The sequence below is a fragment of the Amblyraja radiata genome, chromosome 9, assembly GCF_010909765.2.
Source record: "Amblyraja radiata isolate CabotCenter1 chromosome 9, sAmbRad1.1.pri, whole genome shotgun sequence".
Taxonomy (NCBI): Eukaryota; Metazoa; Chordata; class Chondrichthyes; order Rajiformes; family Rajidae; genus Amblyraja; species Amblyraja radiata.
The window spans coordinates 65,608,793-65,622,766 of NC_045964.1; the positions used below are offsets into that span (position 1 = coordinate 65,608,793).

Genomic DNA, 13,974 nt, shown 5'->3' on the forward strand with positions numbered 1-13,974 from the left:
ATCTTTTACTGGTGTGACTCTGTTTGATAACGCTGACATGTTAATGATCTGTGGGTTTTCGCGGTTGTACAGTTTCGGATCTAGTTTATTATGATATACACCAGGGTGCAATGAAATTCCTTGTTTGCGTGAAGCTCAGAGTGCACGCAGTGTACATGATAATAATAATAATAATAATAATAATAGATAGCAGTAAATACAACAGTAAATATAAAAGAGCAGAACGGAACAAAGATTGTATTCAATCTGAGGTACTGCAAAAAATTAATAAAGTGCCAGAACAGAATAACCAAATGAGGTGGAGTTATGAATGACAGTATACAATGTGATAACGATATGATATAGAACTTTATTTATCCCAGGAGGGCAATTGGTCTGCCAACAGTTATAAAACACAGCAAGATACATGAAACATGAAATTAAAGTGACGAGTGGAAGCTCCAGGATTTGGGATTTGCAAAGATTGGGGAGAGAGGGGGGGGGGAAGGGGAGAAGGGGGGAGTCTACCCCACGACAGAAGGGGGAGGAGTTACAGTAGTTTATCCTGAAGTTTTTAGTTTTATAGATACAGGGCAGAAACAGGCCCTTTGGCGCACAGAGTCCGCGCTGACCAGCGATCCCCGCACATTAACACTATCCTACACACACTAGGGACAATTTTGTCAGAAAACTTTCTATAGCACAGTTTAGTTTACAGATACAGAGCGGAAACAAGCCCCTTTGGCCCATCGAGTCGGCACCAACCAGTGACCCCCGCACTATCCTACACGCACCAGGGACAATTTACATTTATACCCAGCCAATTACCCTACAAACCTTTACGCCTTTGGAGTGTGGAATGAAACTGAAAATCCACGCAGATCAGGGAGAGAATGTACCAACTCCATACCGACAAGCACCCGTAGTCAGGATTGAACCTGGGTCACTGACTTTGTAAGGCAGCAACTCTACCTCTGCGCCACCGTGCAGCCCTTTACCTCAGTTCTAAAGCAAAGTTCAAGAGATTCTTTGTGGACACATCAAATGTTCTCAGATGCCTGAGAGATTGCAACCTTCACGTGGTCCACCCTGTTTCAACTAATGCAATCAACCCGACGCCCACAACAAGATCAAATAGAACAAGAGGAGGAGGAGAACAAGAGGAGAAGGAGGAGAAGGAGGAGAAGGAGGAGAAGGAGGAGAAGGAGGAGAAGGAGGAGAAGGAGGAGAAGGAGCCGCTCACTCACTCACTCACTCACTCACTCACTCACTCACTCACTCACTCGCTCACTCGCTCACTCGCTCACTCTCTCCCTCGCTCGCTCGCCCACTCACTCACTCACTCACTCACTCGCCCACTCACTCACTCACTCACTCACTCACTCACTCACTCACTCACTCACTCACTCACTCACTCACTCACTCACTCACTCGCTCACTCGCTCACTCGCTCACTCGCTCACTCGCCCACTCGCTCACTCGCCCACTCACTCACTCACTCACTCACTCACTCACTCGCCCACTCACTCGCTCACTCGCCCACTCACTCGCTCACTCGCCCACTCACTCGCTCACTCGCCCACTCACTCGCTCACTCGCCCACTCACTCGCTCACTCGCCCACTCACTCGCTCACTCGCCCACTCACTCGCTCACTCGCCCACTCACTCGCTCACTCGCCCACTCACTCGCTCACTCGCCCACTCACTCGCTCACTCGCCCACTCACTCGCTCACTCGCCCACTCACTCGCTCACTCGCCCACTCACTCACTCACTCACTCACTCACTCACTCACTCACTCACTCACTCACTCACTCACTTTCTTAGGTCAAAAAAACATTGGAGGCTAGGTTATTGTTCTCAAGAGTCAGGAGTGTTTAATTGTCCTATGTACCGACAACGGTATCATTAAATTCCTACTCACATATCTTCAGACTCTCCCATTTGTATACATTTATTTGCCTATGTACCAGTTTAATTCATCCACAGTCCACACATTGTTAACCAGTATTTTTATTTTTATTTCTACTCTCTTGCACTATGACCAGGCGCTAAACTGCATTTTGTTGTACCTGTACTCGTATTTGTGCAATGACAATAAAGTTGAAATGAATTGAATTGAATTGAATATAAAATTCTTAAGGGATTGTACAGGCTAGATGCAGGAAAATACTTTTCCGATGTTGGGGGAGTCCAGAACCAGGGGTCATAGTTTAAGAATGAGGGGTAGGCCATTTAGGACTGAAGTTCGATCGCTCGTGTGTCAGACAACGTACAGCTCGCTGTTGGCTTCTGTGGTCGGCCAACATGTTGACAGAATTGGTCGACCGATGCATCACAGAGTGCACCATGTCATCGTTTCCGGGGATCGCCACGAGGAGGCTTCTATCATGATCCCCAGGACTGAGGTGAGGAAAAGCTTTTTCACCCAGAGAGTTGTGAATCTGTGAATACTCTGCCACAGAAGGCAGTGGAGGCCAATTTACTGGATGTATTCAAGAGAGAGCTGGGGCTAATGGGATGAAGGGATATGGGGAGAAAGCAGGAACGGGATACTGATTTTGGATGATCAGCCATGATCATATTGAATGACGGTGCTGGCTCGAAGGGCCGAATGGCCTACTCCTGCATCTCTTTTCTATAACAGGCCTGTGAACACCATACACATAGATAATATGTAAGAAACAAAAAAATCAATAAGTTAATAACCCCAACACTAGTGCAAAAGCAAAACATCCTCAGTACAACTAAAGGCAGTCCACGGTTCATAGCTGAGGTTAATGTTTGTCTATTGTTGTGATAGACTCGGCTTGTACACGCTAGAATTTAGAAGATTGAGGGGGGATCTTATAGAAACTTACAAAATTCTTAAGGGGTTGGACAGGCTAGATGCAGGAAGATTGTTCCCGATGTTGGGGAAGTCCAGAACAAGGGGTCAGTTTAAGGATAAGGGGGAAATCTTTTAGGACCGGGATGAGAAAAACATTTTTCACACAGAGAGTGGTGAATCTCTGGAATTCTCTGCCACAGAAGGTAGTTGAGGCCAGTTCATTGGCTATATTTAAGAGGGAGTTAGATGTGTCCCTTGTGGCTAAAGGGATCAGGGGGTATGAAACTAAATCTATCTCTCCCTTCTAACCCATTACTCGTGCCTTCTCCCCATAAACCTCTGACACCTGTACTAATCAAGAATCAATGCAGAGTGAGTGGAGAGCTGCACATTTGGAGGAGTGGGGTGAGATTGAATGAATTAATGTATTACTGAATGAATGAATCAATGAGCAAATTCTACCTTATTGTCATAGAATTGGGATGGAACTCCATGATGGGAATGGGTGAGGAGAATGGAGACGTTAAGACAGACAATAGACAATAGACAATAGACAATAGATGCAGGAGTAGGCCATTCGGCCCTTTGAGCCAGCATCGTCATTCAATGTGATCATGGCTGATCATCCACAATCAATTCCCCGTTCCTGCCTTCTCCCCAAATCCCTTAACTCCGCTTTCTTTAAGAGCCCTATCCAGCTCTCTCTTGAAAGCATCCAGGGAACTGGCCTCCACTGCCCTCTGAGGCAGAGAATTCCACAGACTCACAACTCTCTGTGTGAAAACGTGTTTCCTCATCTCCGTTCTAAATGGCTTACCCCTTATTCTTAAACTGTGGCCCCTGGTTCTGGACTCCCCCAACATCGGGAACATCAGGAAAGGTGGCTGATAATTGGAAATAGAAAGGTCAAGAGAAGACACAGAGCCAGCAGGGAGTGTTCAAGAGGAAGAGTTGTACGGAGATGGGAGAGAGGGACATCAATCGGAGGGAATGACTGCTTGCCAAATAAATAGGCAACGGAAGAAGGGCTCGACATTATGGTAAAATATTAATGTTTACAAAATATTAAACAGTGCACCACAAATGAAAGACATTAGTTAGTGCACCAGTGGGAAATGGTTTTTTATTTGCAAAGGGATAAAGGGCCATCCATCACAGCAAGCTTGGAAAAGCGGAAATCAAGAGAAGAATCAAGAGTGTTTTATTGTCCTATGAAAAACAATGAAATTTCTACTTGCAGCAGCACAACAGAATATGTATCGATAGGTTCTCTATAAGTAAGGGTGTCAAAGGTAAGGAGAGAGGGCAGGAGAAAATGATTGACAATGGACAATAGACAATAGGTGCAGGAGTGGGCCATTCGGCCCTTCAAGCCAGCACATTTTTGAGACGGAAAAGTAGACCAGCCATGATCGAATGGTGGACCCTACTTGATGGGCCGAATGGCCTAATTCTGCTCCTATGTTCAGGTTAGTTTATTGTCACGTGTACCGAGGTACAGTGAAAAGCTGTTTGTTGCGTGCTAACCAGTCAGCAGAAAGACAATACATGATTACAATCAATCCATTTACAGTGTATAGGTACATGATAAGGGAATAATGTTTAGTGCAAGGTAAAGCCAGCAAAGTCCGGTCAAGGATAGTCAGATGGACATCAAAGAGGTAGATAGTAGTTCAGCACTGCTCTCTGGTTGTGGTAGGATGATTCAGTTGCCTGATAACAAGCTGGGAAGAAACTGTCCCCGAATCTGGAGGTGTGCGTTTTCAAACTTATATACCTTTTGCTCAATGGGAGAGGGGAGAAGAGGGAGTGGCCAGGGTGCGACTTGTCCTTGATTATGCTGCTGGCCTTGCCGAGGCAGCGTGTGGTATAAATTTAAGTCAATGGAAGGGAGGTTGGTTTGTGTGATGGTCTGGGTTGCGCCCACAATTCACTGCAATTTCTTGCATTCTTGAATGGAGCTGATCCCAAACCAAGCGGTGATGCATCCTGATAAACTGCTTTCTATTGTGCATCTGTAGAAGTTGATGATAGGTGTCTCATGGTCTTTGGCTCAATTGCACAGATCTGGGATTCCAATTGTCTGTTATTGCTACCATTGGCCGCTGGGGGGCGCAAATGTAAAATATACACAATTCATCAAAAGGTTGTTTTGAACCAGGATTGATTTATTGTCATTTACTCTCTGAACATTGTTTTTTTTTATTCCTTATTAAAGTTACATTTTATCCAAAAGGAAAAGAAGTGAGAGGAAAGGTTTTTGTTTTGTTTGAGCGGCACAGTGGTGCAGAGGTAGAGTTACTGCCTTACAGCGCCAGAGACACATAATAAACAACAGCAAATAAATCAGTATATATGTTTTAAAAAAGACAAATATATAAACAATCATAGTGCAAAGTCAAATCTAATGTCCCCCAAGTCTAGTAGTTTGGAGCCTATTTGGAGGTTGTAGTGTTTAATAGCCTGATGGTTGTTGGGAAGAAGCTGTTCCTGAACCTGGACGTTGGAGTTTTCTGGTTCCTGTACCTTCTTCCCGATGGCAGGAGTGAAATGAGAGCGCGGCCAGGGTGGTGTGGGTCTCTGATAATGCTGGCTGCCTTTTTGAGCAGCGACTTGTAAAATCCCTTTGATGGTGGGGAGGTTAGTACCCGTGATGGGCTTGAATCAAGGAGCATGTTATTTTACTTCAAGGCATTATTTAATTGCTAGTTATACTGATGAGTAATTTCAGGACAACTTCAAGCCCTGTCATAGATTCATACAGCAGAGCTCAACTTGCCCAAGCCGACCAAGATGCCCCATCTATGCTACTCCCATCTTTCACTTTTAATGCTTCATACATTTTGTAAATCATTTGTGCTATAACTACTGTAGATCCCAACACTTCCAGTTCTCTAACTCAGCATCTAAATTTAGCTATGGCAATTCCGATGAAAAGTCATTGATCTGAAGTATTAATTCTGTTTCTCTGTCAGTGGCGCAGCGGTAGAGTTGCTGCCTTGCAGCGTCAGAGACCCAGGTTCGATCCTGACTACGGGTGCTACCTGTACGCACTTAGTACATTCTCCCCGTGACCACGTGGGTTTTCTCTGGGATCTCCGGATTCCTCCCAGAGTCCAAAGGCATAAAGGTTCGTAGGTTCATTCACTTCGGCAAAAATTATAAATTGACCCTATTGTGTCGGATAATGCTAATGTACGGGGATCACCGGTCAGCGTGGACTCAGTGGTCCTCAGTCTGTAAAAGGGACTCGACCCGAAACGTCACCTATTCCTTTTCTCCAGAGATGCCGTCTGACCACTGAGTTACCCCAGCTTTTTGTGTCTATCTTTGGTGGACCGAAGGGCCTGTTTTCACGCTGTATCTCTAAAGCTAAAAACTAAAACTAAGATCCTACATGACCTGCTGAATATCCCCAGCACTCACTGTTGTTATTTTACTGATGGCTCAGTATTTTCAGAACATATCCACTGTAAATCAACATTCATCACAAGTACTCTCAGCGCAGGTTGCCTGAGTTTGCAAATTGGCTGTTACATTGCAAATGGAAAGGCAGGTTTCAGATGTGCCTTGATAGTCAGCATGTATGAATAATTCAATAGTGGTGCTGGTGCAGAGGTTTGATTAGCATTGGTGAACTGAGAATGAGAGAGATAGGAAGAATTATATAATTCAGGGAGAATAAAGGAAGAGAGGTCACTATTCCTTCGCATTTGCTGAATGAAGTCAATGGAATAAAAATTTAAAGAAATTGTTAACTTCTGTATGCCGACGAATACTCTCTTGAATGGCCTGCTTCGACAACTCGAACACCCGGGAACAAAGGAGATTACAAAATGTGGTGGACACTGCCCAATCCATCAGGGGTACTGACCTCTCAACCATTGAAGGGATCTATGGGAGGCGTGGCTGTAAAATGGCAGCCACAATCATCGACGCCTGGCCACACTCTCATTTAACTCCTGCCTTTGGGAAGAAGGTATACAAAGTCTACAAATCGTGACCTCTAGGTTTAGGAACAGCTTCTTCCCAACAAATATCAGGCTGTTGAAAACCACAAACGCCAACTAAACTTCGAACTGCGAATTGTCTTTGTGTCGCTAGAGTCTTTGGACTTTAGTTTTACTTTGTACTAAAATTCATTTTTACTTATTTAACTGCTTTTTGTTTGTTGATAACGTTACCTCTTTGTACAGACCTGTTATGCTGCTGCAAGTAAGAATTTCATTGTTCCATTTCAGTACATAGGAACAGTTATGGGCCTGTCCCACTTAGGCGTCATTTGCACGTCACGCAGATGGCGTGCAAAGATTTTGTACATCACAAAATCCTGGGGCTTACGTCACTGCCTATGTCACCACGCACCATGCGTGCGTAATGCGCACCATGCGCACACCACGTGTGCCTTGCGACACACGCGTCGTGCGTCGTGACGCGTAAATGATGTCACGTAAATGACGCGCAAATGACGCCCATGTGGGACAGGCCCTTTAAACACTCTTGACACTTCAAATCCTTGAACCATGAACCAGTTTGCCCATCAGCAATGAGTCATAATGTGACTGAAGAAAGATTATTGATTTTCAACATTAACTTTGTTTCTCTCTCCACAGATGCTGATTGACCCACTGTGTATTTTCAAAGTGTTCTTTTTTTTAACCTCTGAAACAAATAGACTTGACTGCAGCGAAGCTCAAAGTACTGGTGGAACGCAATGGCTCAGCCAGCACCTCTGGTGGGAATAGGCAGATAACGTTTCGGGTCGGGACCCTTCTTCAGACATGTCTACAGGACTAAGAAGAGGAGGTATTTCTTTATCCAAAAGGTACTGTGAGTTTGGAATGTTCTAACTAATTGGGCCATGGAGGCTCACTCAAGATAGAATCAGTAGATTTTCTTTGGCTGAGTGGTTCGATGAAGCTTTATTGGCACGTGTGCACTGTATGTGGGTGGCACAGTGGTGCTGCGGTAGAGTTGCTGCCTATACTGGGCCTGTCCCACTTAAGGGCCTGTCCCACTTAGGCAACTCTTTAGGCGACTGCCAGGGACTAGTTGTAATGGAATTCACCTACGACACCTGGCGACAACCTACCACAACAAAAATTGTCGCCACTGTCGCCGAAAAATGTTCAACATTTTGAAAAGTTGAAAATTTTGCGGCTATCGCCTGTAGTCGCCCGAACAAATGGCCACAACGCACGAGACCCGGGTTCGATCCCGACTACCGGTGCTGTCTGTATGGAGTTTGCACATTCTCCCCGTGACCTGCGTGGGTTTTCTCCGAGATCTTCGGTTTCCTCCCACACTCAATAAGACGTACAGGTTTGTAGGTTAATTGGCTTGGTATAAAATGTAAATTGTCCCCAGTGTGTGTAGGATAGCATTAGTGTGCAGGGATCGCTGGTCGGTGCGGACTCGGTGGGCCGAAGGGCCTGTTTCCGCGCTGTATCTGTAAACTAAACTAAACACAGAGAAATTATTTTTGCATAGATCACACGTGCGTGCGTCGCCATAATTTGGCATCATTTACAAAACAAAAAGTCCAAAGTCCAGTCAAAAGAGTCCAAAAAATGTCAAGGGAATCAATGAATGGATTTGGAGTTAGTGCGGGAAAGTGGCATTGAGTTAAAAGGTCCAATTGAATGGCGGATCTGGTGTGCGGGAGGGCTCAAAAACACTACTCTGCTGGTGGGGAACCGCAACAAAGCTGTCAACAAATCAATAGCTGGAGAAATGCCGAGGAAAGTGAAGGATGACAGTGAGGCAAGTGGCAGAAATAAACCCATTTAGCCCATTCGGGGATAATGAAACATTTTGCAGCAATCTTTGCCGATACTACATCAAACGAGTGAACTCCCGATGTCAAGGCTGACAACTTCCAGTCTTCGGTTGCAGCTTTTAAGTGCAGCCTATCAGCTGTTTGTTAAAGTAACTTTATCACGTTATCCTTTCAAACTGACATTTTGGCAAGTTGGACAGTTTGCTGTCCCGCACTGACACAGATAAGGATGGGGGGTTTTTTTTCTTTCTAAATTAAGCAACCGCGTCATTTGTTGCTTCTCATGTGTCCTATATTGTGGCATTACACGAAATACATTAAGATAAATTAAATGGTAGGTAGACAAAAATGCTGGAGAAACTCAGCGGGTGCAGCAGCATCTATGGAGCGAAGGAAATAGGCAACGTTTCGGGCCGAACCCCTTCTTCAGAGATAAATTAAATAACGCACAATTTTAACCAATTTACGCGAAATCATTGACACACTAAAGAAGTACTCTGGAGCTTTCTCGTTGGAGAAGCGAGATGGTTTAAATAGCTGGGGAATCAAATCCCAACTTGTTCAATTAAAAATCGTGCAGGGTCGAGCATGTGTCACGGATGGACTATAAATAACTCCCCCTGTCCCCAAACATAAGGGACATTAATTCCACTTTGTTGGGAGACAGGTTCGCGGCGGCACTGATTTCATTCAGTAATCCCAGCTATCACCGTGCAGGAGGACAACAAGAGGCCCAGATCACTGCACACAGACACAGCAAGAGGCAAATGATCTGCGGTATTTCGTTAAACAGGTGCACCTGAGTCTGGTTTCACAAACGGAGTCACATTTGGAATATCATTCCTTAACACTTCCTTTCATGTCGCTCCGGGACAGGGTGGACCTTGGAAGGAAAGAACAGCAGTCGCGACCATCAAGAGAAGAGGGAGCCCATCAACAAAGAGCGACTGACCTCGGGCCTGTTCCGCCCTCCCTCTGTCAGGCATAGACCAGGTGACCGGGGCGGCAGCTGGTCGAGCTGCTTGCTGCCTCACAGCGCCAGAGACCCGGGTTCGTTCCTGACCTCGGGTGCTGTCTGCGTGCGTGGAGTTTGCACGTTCTCCCTGTGACCGCGTGGGTTTCCTCCGGGTGCTCAGGTTTCCTTCCACGCCCCCCAAAGACGTGCGGGCATGCAGTTTAGAGAAACAAGGATCTGCAGATGCTGGTTTACAAAAACAAAAGACACAAAGTGCTGGAGTAACTCCGCGGCACAGTCAGCATCCTTGGAGAACATGGACAGGTGAGGTTTCGGGACGGGATCCTTCAGATAATTGGCCTCTGTAAATTGCCCCGAGTCTGCAATATTAATCTCCAAATGATCACAATTCCTCCTCGTCTTCCCTTGAGATAAATCTGAATTCTGCCCTGTCCTGCCCCTCTCTTCGCACTCTATATTTCAATCCGTTTTCGACAGAAAAGTTGCAATTTCATCTGCTTTGTCATCAGACGCCCTTTCATAAGCCAGGGTACACTCCGATTCACCTCTGGCCCATTGCGGACAATGCCGTTTTAATTTCTAGAACTGATGCGCTACAATGCCGAGTACAATCGAGAATACAATCCAGTACTCTGTATCTCTCCCCCTTTGCTCCGTCTACTGTATTCGACTTTGGCGTGATCGTTATTCTGTATAATATTATCTAATTTTAAATGAATAGCAGAACAAAGCTTTTCACTGCACCTAGAGTCACGACCCGAAACGTCTCCTTTCCATGTCCCGCAGAGATACTGCCTGATCCGCTGAGTTATTACACTATTTCGTGTCTTCCTTTTTCACTGTACCTCGGTACACATAGAAGACGGGACACATAAAAGAGTACAGCACGGGAACAGGCCATTCGGCCCATAATGTCTGTGCCGATCATGCTGCCAAGACCAAGTCTTATCTGCCTGCACATAATTCATATTCCTCGTTCCCTGAATATAAATGTCCTTATCCTTATATATTGGAAGGAACAACAGATGCTGGTTTACACCAAAGAGACTCAAAATGCTGGGGTAACTCGGCGGGACAGGCAGCATCTCTGGAGAGAAGGAATAGGTGACATTTCGGGTCGAGACCCTTCTTCAGACTTCAGGCGACTTCTTCTGAAGAAGGGTCTCGATCCGAAACGTCGCCCATTCCTTCTCTCGAGAGACGCTGCCTGTCCCGCTGAGTTACTGCAGCATTTTGTGTCTATTTACTGTTTCCCGGTAGGATGGGTTGCGAAATAGTTAACGCGAGATAAATAAATAGTTGACTTGGGTGTTAGTCATGTCCCACGCAGTAAATCCCAGCGTGTGTAAGAGAGCCCATCCCATTGTGTGTGTGCGAGGAAGGAAGGAAGGGAGATAGACAGGGAGAGAGAGATAGACAGGGAAAGAGAGATAGACAGGGGGAGAGAGATAGACAGGGAGAGAGAGAGAGACAGGGAGAGAGAGAGAGAGACAGGGAGAGAGAGAGAGAGACAGGGAGAGACAGAGAGAGAGAGAGACAGGGGGAGAGAGAGAGAGACAGGGGGAGAGAGGCAGAATCGTTGTGCTGTTCAAATCTCTTTCACTACTACCTGCCTTTAATTCTGTTTGCCTTCACTTGGATTGGTCGCCGCCTAGCGAGTGACACGACTGTCGGGCGAGAGGCGTTGCATTCACTGGCGGGGAGGAGGGCTAGTGTGTGAGTGTGAGAGAGAGAGAGAGGCTGAAGTTCTTTTGTTGCGAGTATCGATTTCAGGAAACTAGTTGCACTTTGCAGTTGCCTGGCGCTGTCTTTGAACGCGGAGACTCCGCCGACCGTGCAGTGCGGTGAAGCCGGGACGGTGGGGACTGTTGAACCCTCTCTGCTGCTCCTCCTCTGCCCGGAGCAACGAGCTGCTCGCCGTCACAGCTGACCAGTTGTGTGGGATTATAATTTCTCTTCAACGACAGGCAGAGGGTTTTTATTTAATTTCATCTCCCTTCCTTGCCGACTGGGAATCCTCTTCAGACGGGAGAGTTGTTTTTAATATTTTAATATCTCTTCCCTGCGCTCTCTCTCTCCTCTCTCTTTCTATCTATCTCTTCTTGGCTGCACCTCCCTCGCTTCTAAGGAAGGGGGGGGGGGGGGGGGGGGGGGGAGAGAGAGGGAGAGAGACACCGGTGGGGGGTAGACGGAGACGACTACACCGACCAAGGCAAGATGAGTTGGCTGCAATCCAGCATTAGGAGGTGAATCGGAAGGCGAGGTAGAATCAAAGCGACTGCACAGGACTCGCAGCGGAGAGCTCGTTGCAAAGGCGAGGTGGACGATTTGTCTACACACACACACACACACATACAGGAAGGAGATGGCTAAAAATTCTCCGGATGGGTCCAAGGAAGACTTGTCGAAGATAGCGGACGAGGAGCTGGTGAAATGGGGGAAAGTGGAGCTGGTGAGGAGGCTCCGGCGGACAGAGGCGGAGAGGATGAGCCTGATGCTGGAACACGGGAACCTGATGAAGGAGGTGAACCGGCGGCTGCAGCTTCACCTGCAGGAGATCCGAGGTCTGAAGGACGTCAACCAACGGCTGCAGGACGACAACTCCGAGCTGCGGGAACTCTGCTGCTTCCTGGACGACGACAGGCAGAAGGGCAAGAAGTTGTGCCGGGAGTGGCAGAGGTTCGGCCGCTTCGCCGCCGGGTTGCTGTGGAGGGAGGTCGGGGGCTACCAGCAGAAGCTGGGCGAGCTGGAGAGCAGGCAGGACGCACTGCTGGGCGACAACCTGGAGCTGAAGGAGATCGCCCTGATGCTGGACGAGGAGCGCAGCGGGGCGGGCAGCCGTAGCTCCATCGACAGCCAGACTAGCCTGAGCAACCTCAACGGCGGCTCCGGCCCCAGAGACTTGGGCGACGGCAGCAGCACCTCCAGCGCCGGCAGCCCCGACCACCACCACCAGCCCAGAGCGGCCGACAAGCCGGCTCCTCCGCTCAAGAGCTCAAGCGACGACCTCACGGTTCCACCACATCACCACAGGAGCATCCCCAACGGGCTGAATGGTGAGTCTTTCCCTTTTCCCCTCCAATCCCTTCCCTTGCATTTGGTTTGGTCAACAATTTGGGATTGGGAAGGAGAGATACTGGGCTTGTATTCACTGGATGAGATGGGATCTTATAGAGACATATACAATTCTTAAAGGATTGGACAGGCTGCATGCGGGAAAAATGGTCCCGATGTTGGGGCAGTCCAGAGCCAGGGGTCACAGTTTAAGAAGAAGGGGAAGGCCATTTAGGACTGAGATGAGGAAAAACTTTTTCACCCAGAGAGCTGTGAATCTGTGGAAGTCTCTGCCACAGAAGGCAGTGGAGGCCAATTGACTGGATAGATTTAGCTCTTCGGGCTATGGGGAGAAAGCAGGAACGGGGCACTGATTTTAGATGATCAGCCATGATCATAATGAATGGCGGTGCTGGCTCGAAGGGCTGAATGGCCTACTCCTGCACCTATTTTTCTATGTTTCTACTTGATTGTGTAGGAAGGAACTGCAGATGTGCTTTAAGTCGAAGATAGGCACTTGATTGTCTTCGATGGGCCAAGACTCTTCATGTTTCAGTGTGTGTGACTCTCTTTGTTGAGGTGAAGGGGGAAAGGATTTAATAGGAATCCGAGGGGTAACTTTTTCACACAAAGGGTGGTTTAGTTTTATTATTGTCATACATACCGAAGTACAATTAAAAAGCTTCATCTGTCCTATCAAATCAGATAATTCTATACATATTTCACACAAAGGGTGCTGGGTGTATGGAACAAGTTCCCAGAGGAGGTAGTTGAGGCAGGGACTATCCCGACGTTTAAGAAACAGTTAGACGGGTACATGGATAGGACAGGTTTGAAGGGATATGGACCAAACGCGGCCAAGTGGGACTAGTGTAGCTGGGGACATGTTGGCCGGTGTGGGCAAGTTGGGCCGAAGGGCCTGTTTCCACGCTGTATCACTCTATGACTATGAGAGATACTTGATTGTCTTCAATGGCCTCTGGCTCTTTGTTTCTGTGCGTGGGTGACTCTCTATCAAGAGAGACTTCCAATCTATTGAACGGCAGGTTAAGCAGAGCAAAAACGGAGACTAATGTTGAGGTGGGTGAGCTCAAGGCAAGAGATTTGAGGGACCTGCAGCAATCAGTCGGCCAGGCAGATTCTGTGGCGAGACAACTAGTAAATGCAATTTTGGGAGAACTCAAACTATGCTTGCCGCTTCCATGAGTATTTTTACCATTTCTGTTTTTGTTTCGAAGTTATCCAGTAACTTGGATTATAATTAATTTATAATGAATTATATATTATAATTGATTTCACGATTTCCTTTTCTGAAAGAAAAAATGTCCTCTAAACTAAATTCAATTGTGAATCAAA

At 46.9% G+C, this 13,974-nt stretch overlaps 1 protein-coding gene across 5 annotated transcripts in view; it reads left to right on the forward strand.

Annotated features, from left to right (window-relative positions):
- Window positions 1-11,701: 11,701 nt before the first annotated feature.
- ccdc85c (coiled-coil domain containing 85C) overlaps window positions 11,702-13,974 on the forward strand; it is a 189,401-nt gene continuing 187,128 nt past the window's right edge. For all 5 annotated transcript variants that reach the window (XM_033027671.1, XM_033027674.1, XM_033027673.1 and 2 more), the window contains exon 1: window positions 11,702-12,620. In XM_033027671.1, the coding sequence (XP_032883562.1) occupies window positions 11,930-12,620 (691 nt within the window). In that variant the 5' untranslated portion in view covers window positions 11,702-11,929. The remainder of the gene's footprint in view (window positions 12,621-13,974) is intronic.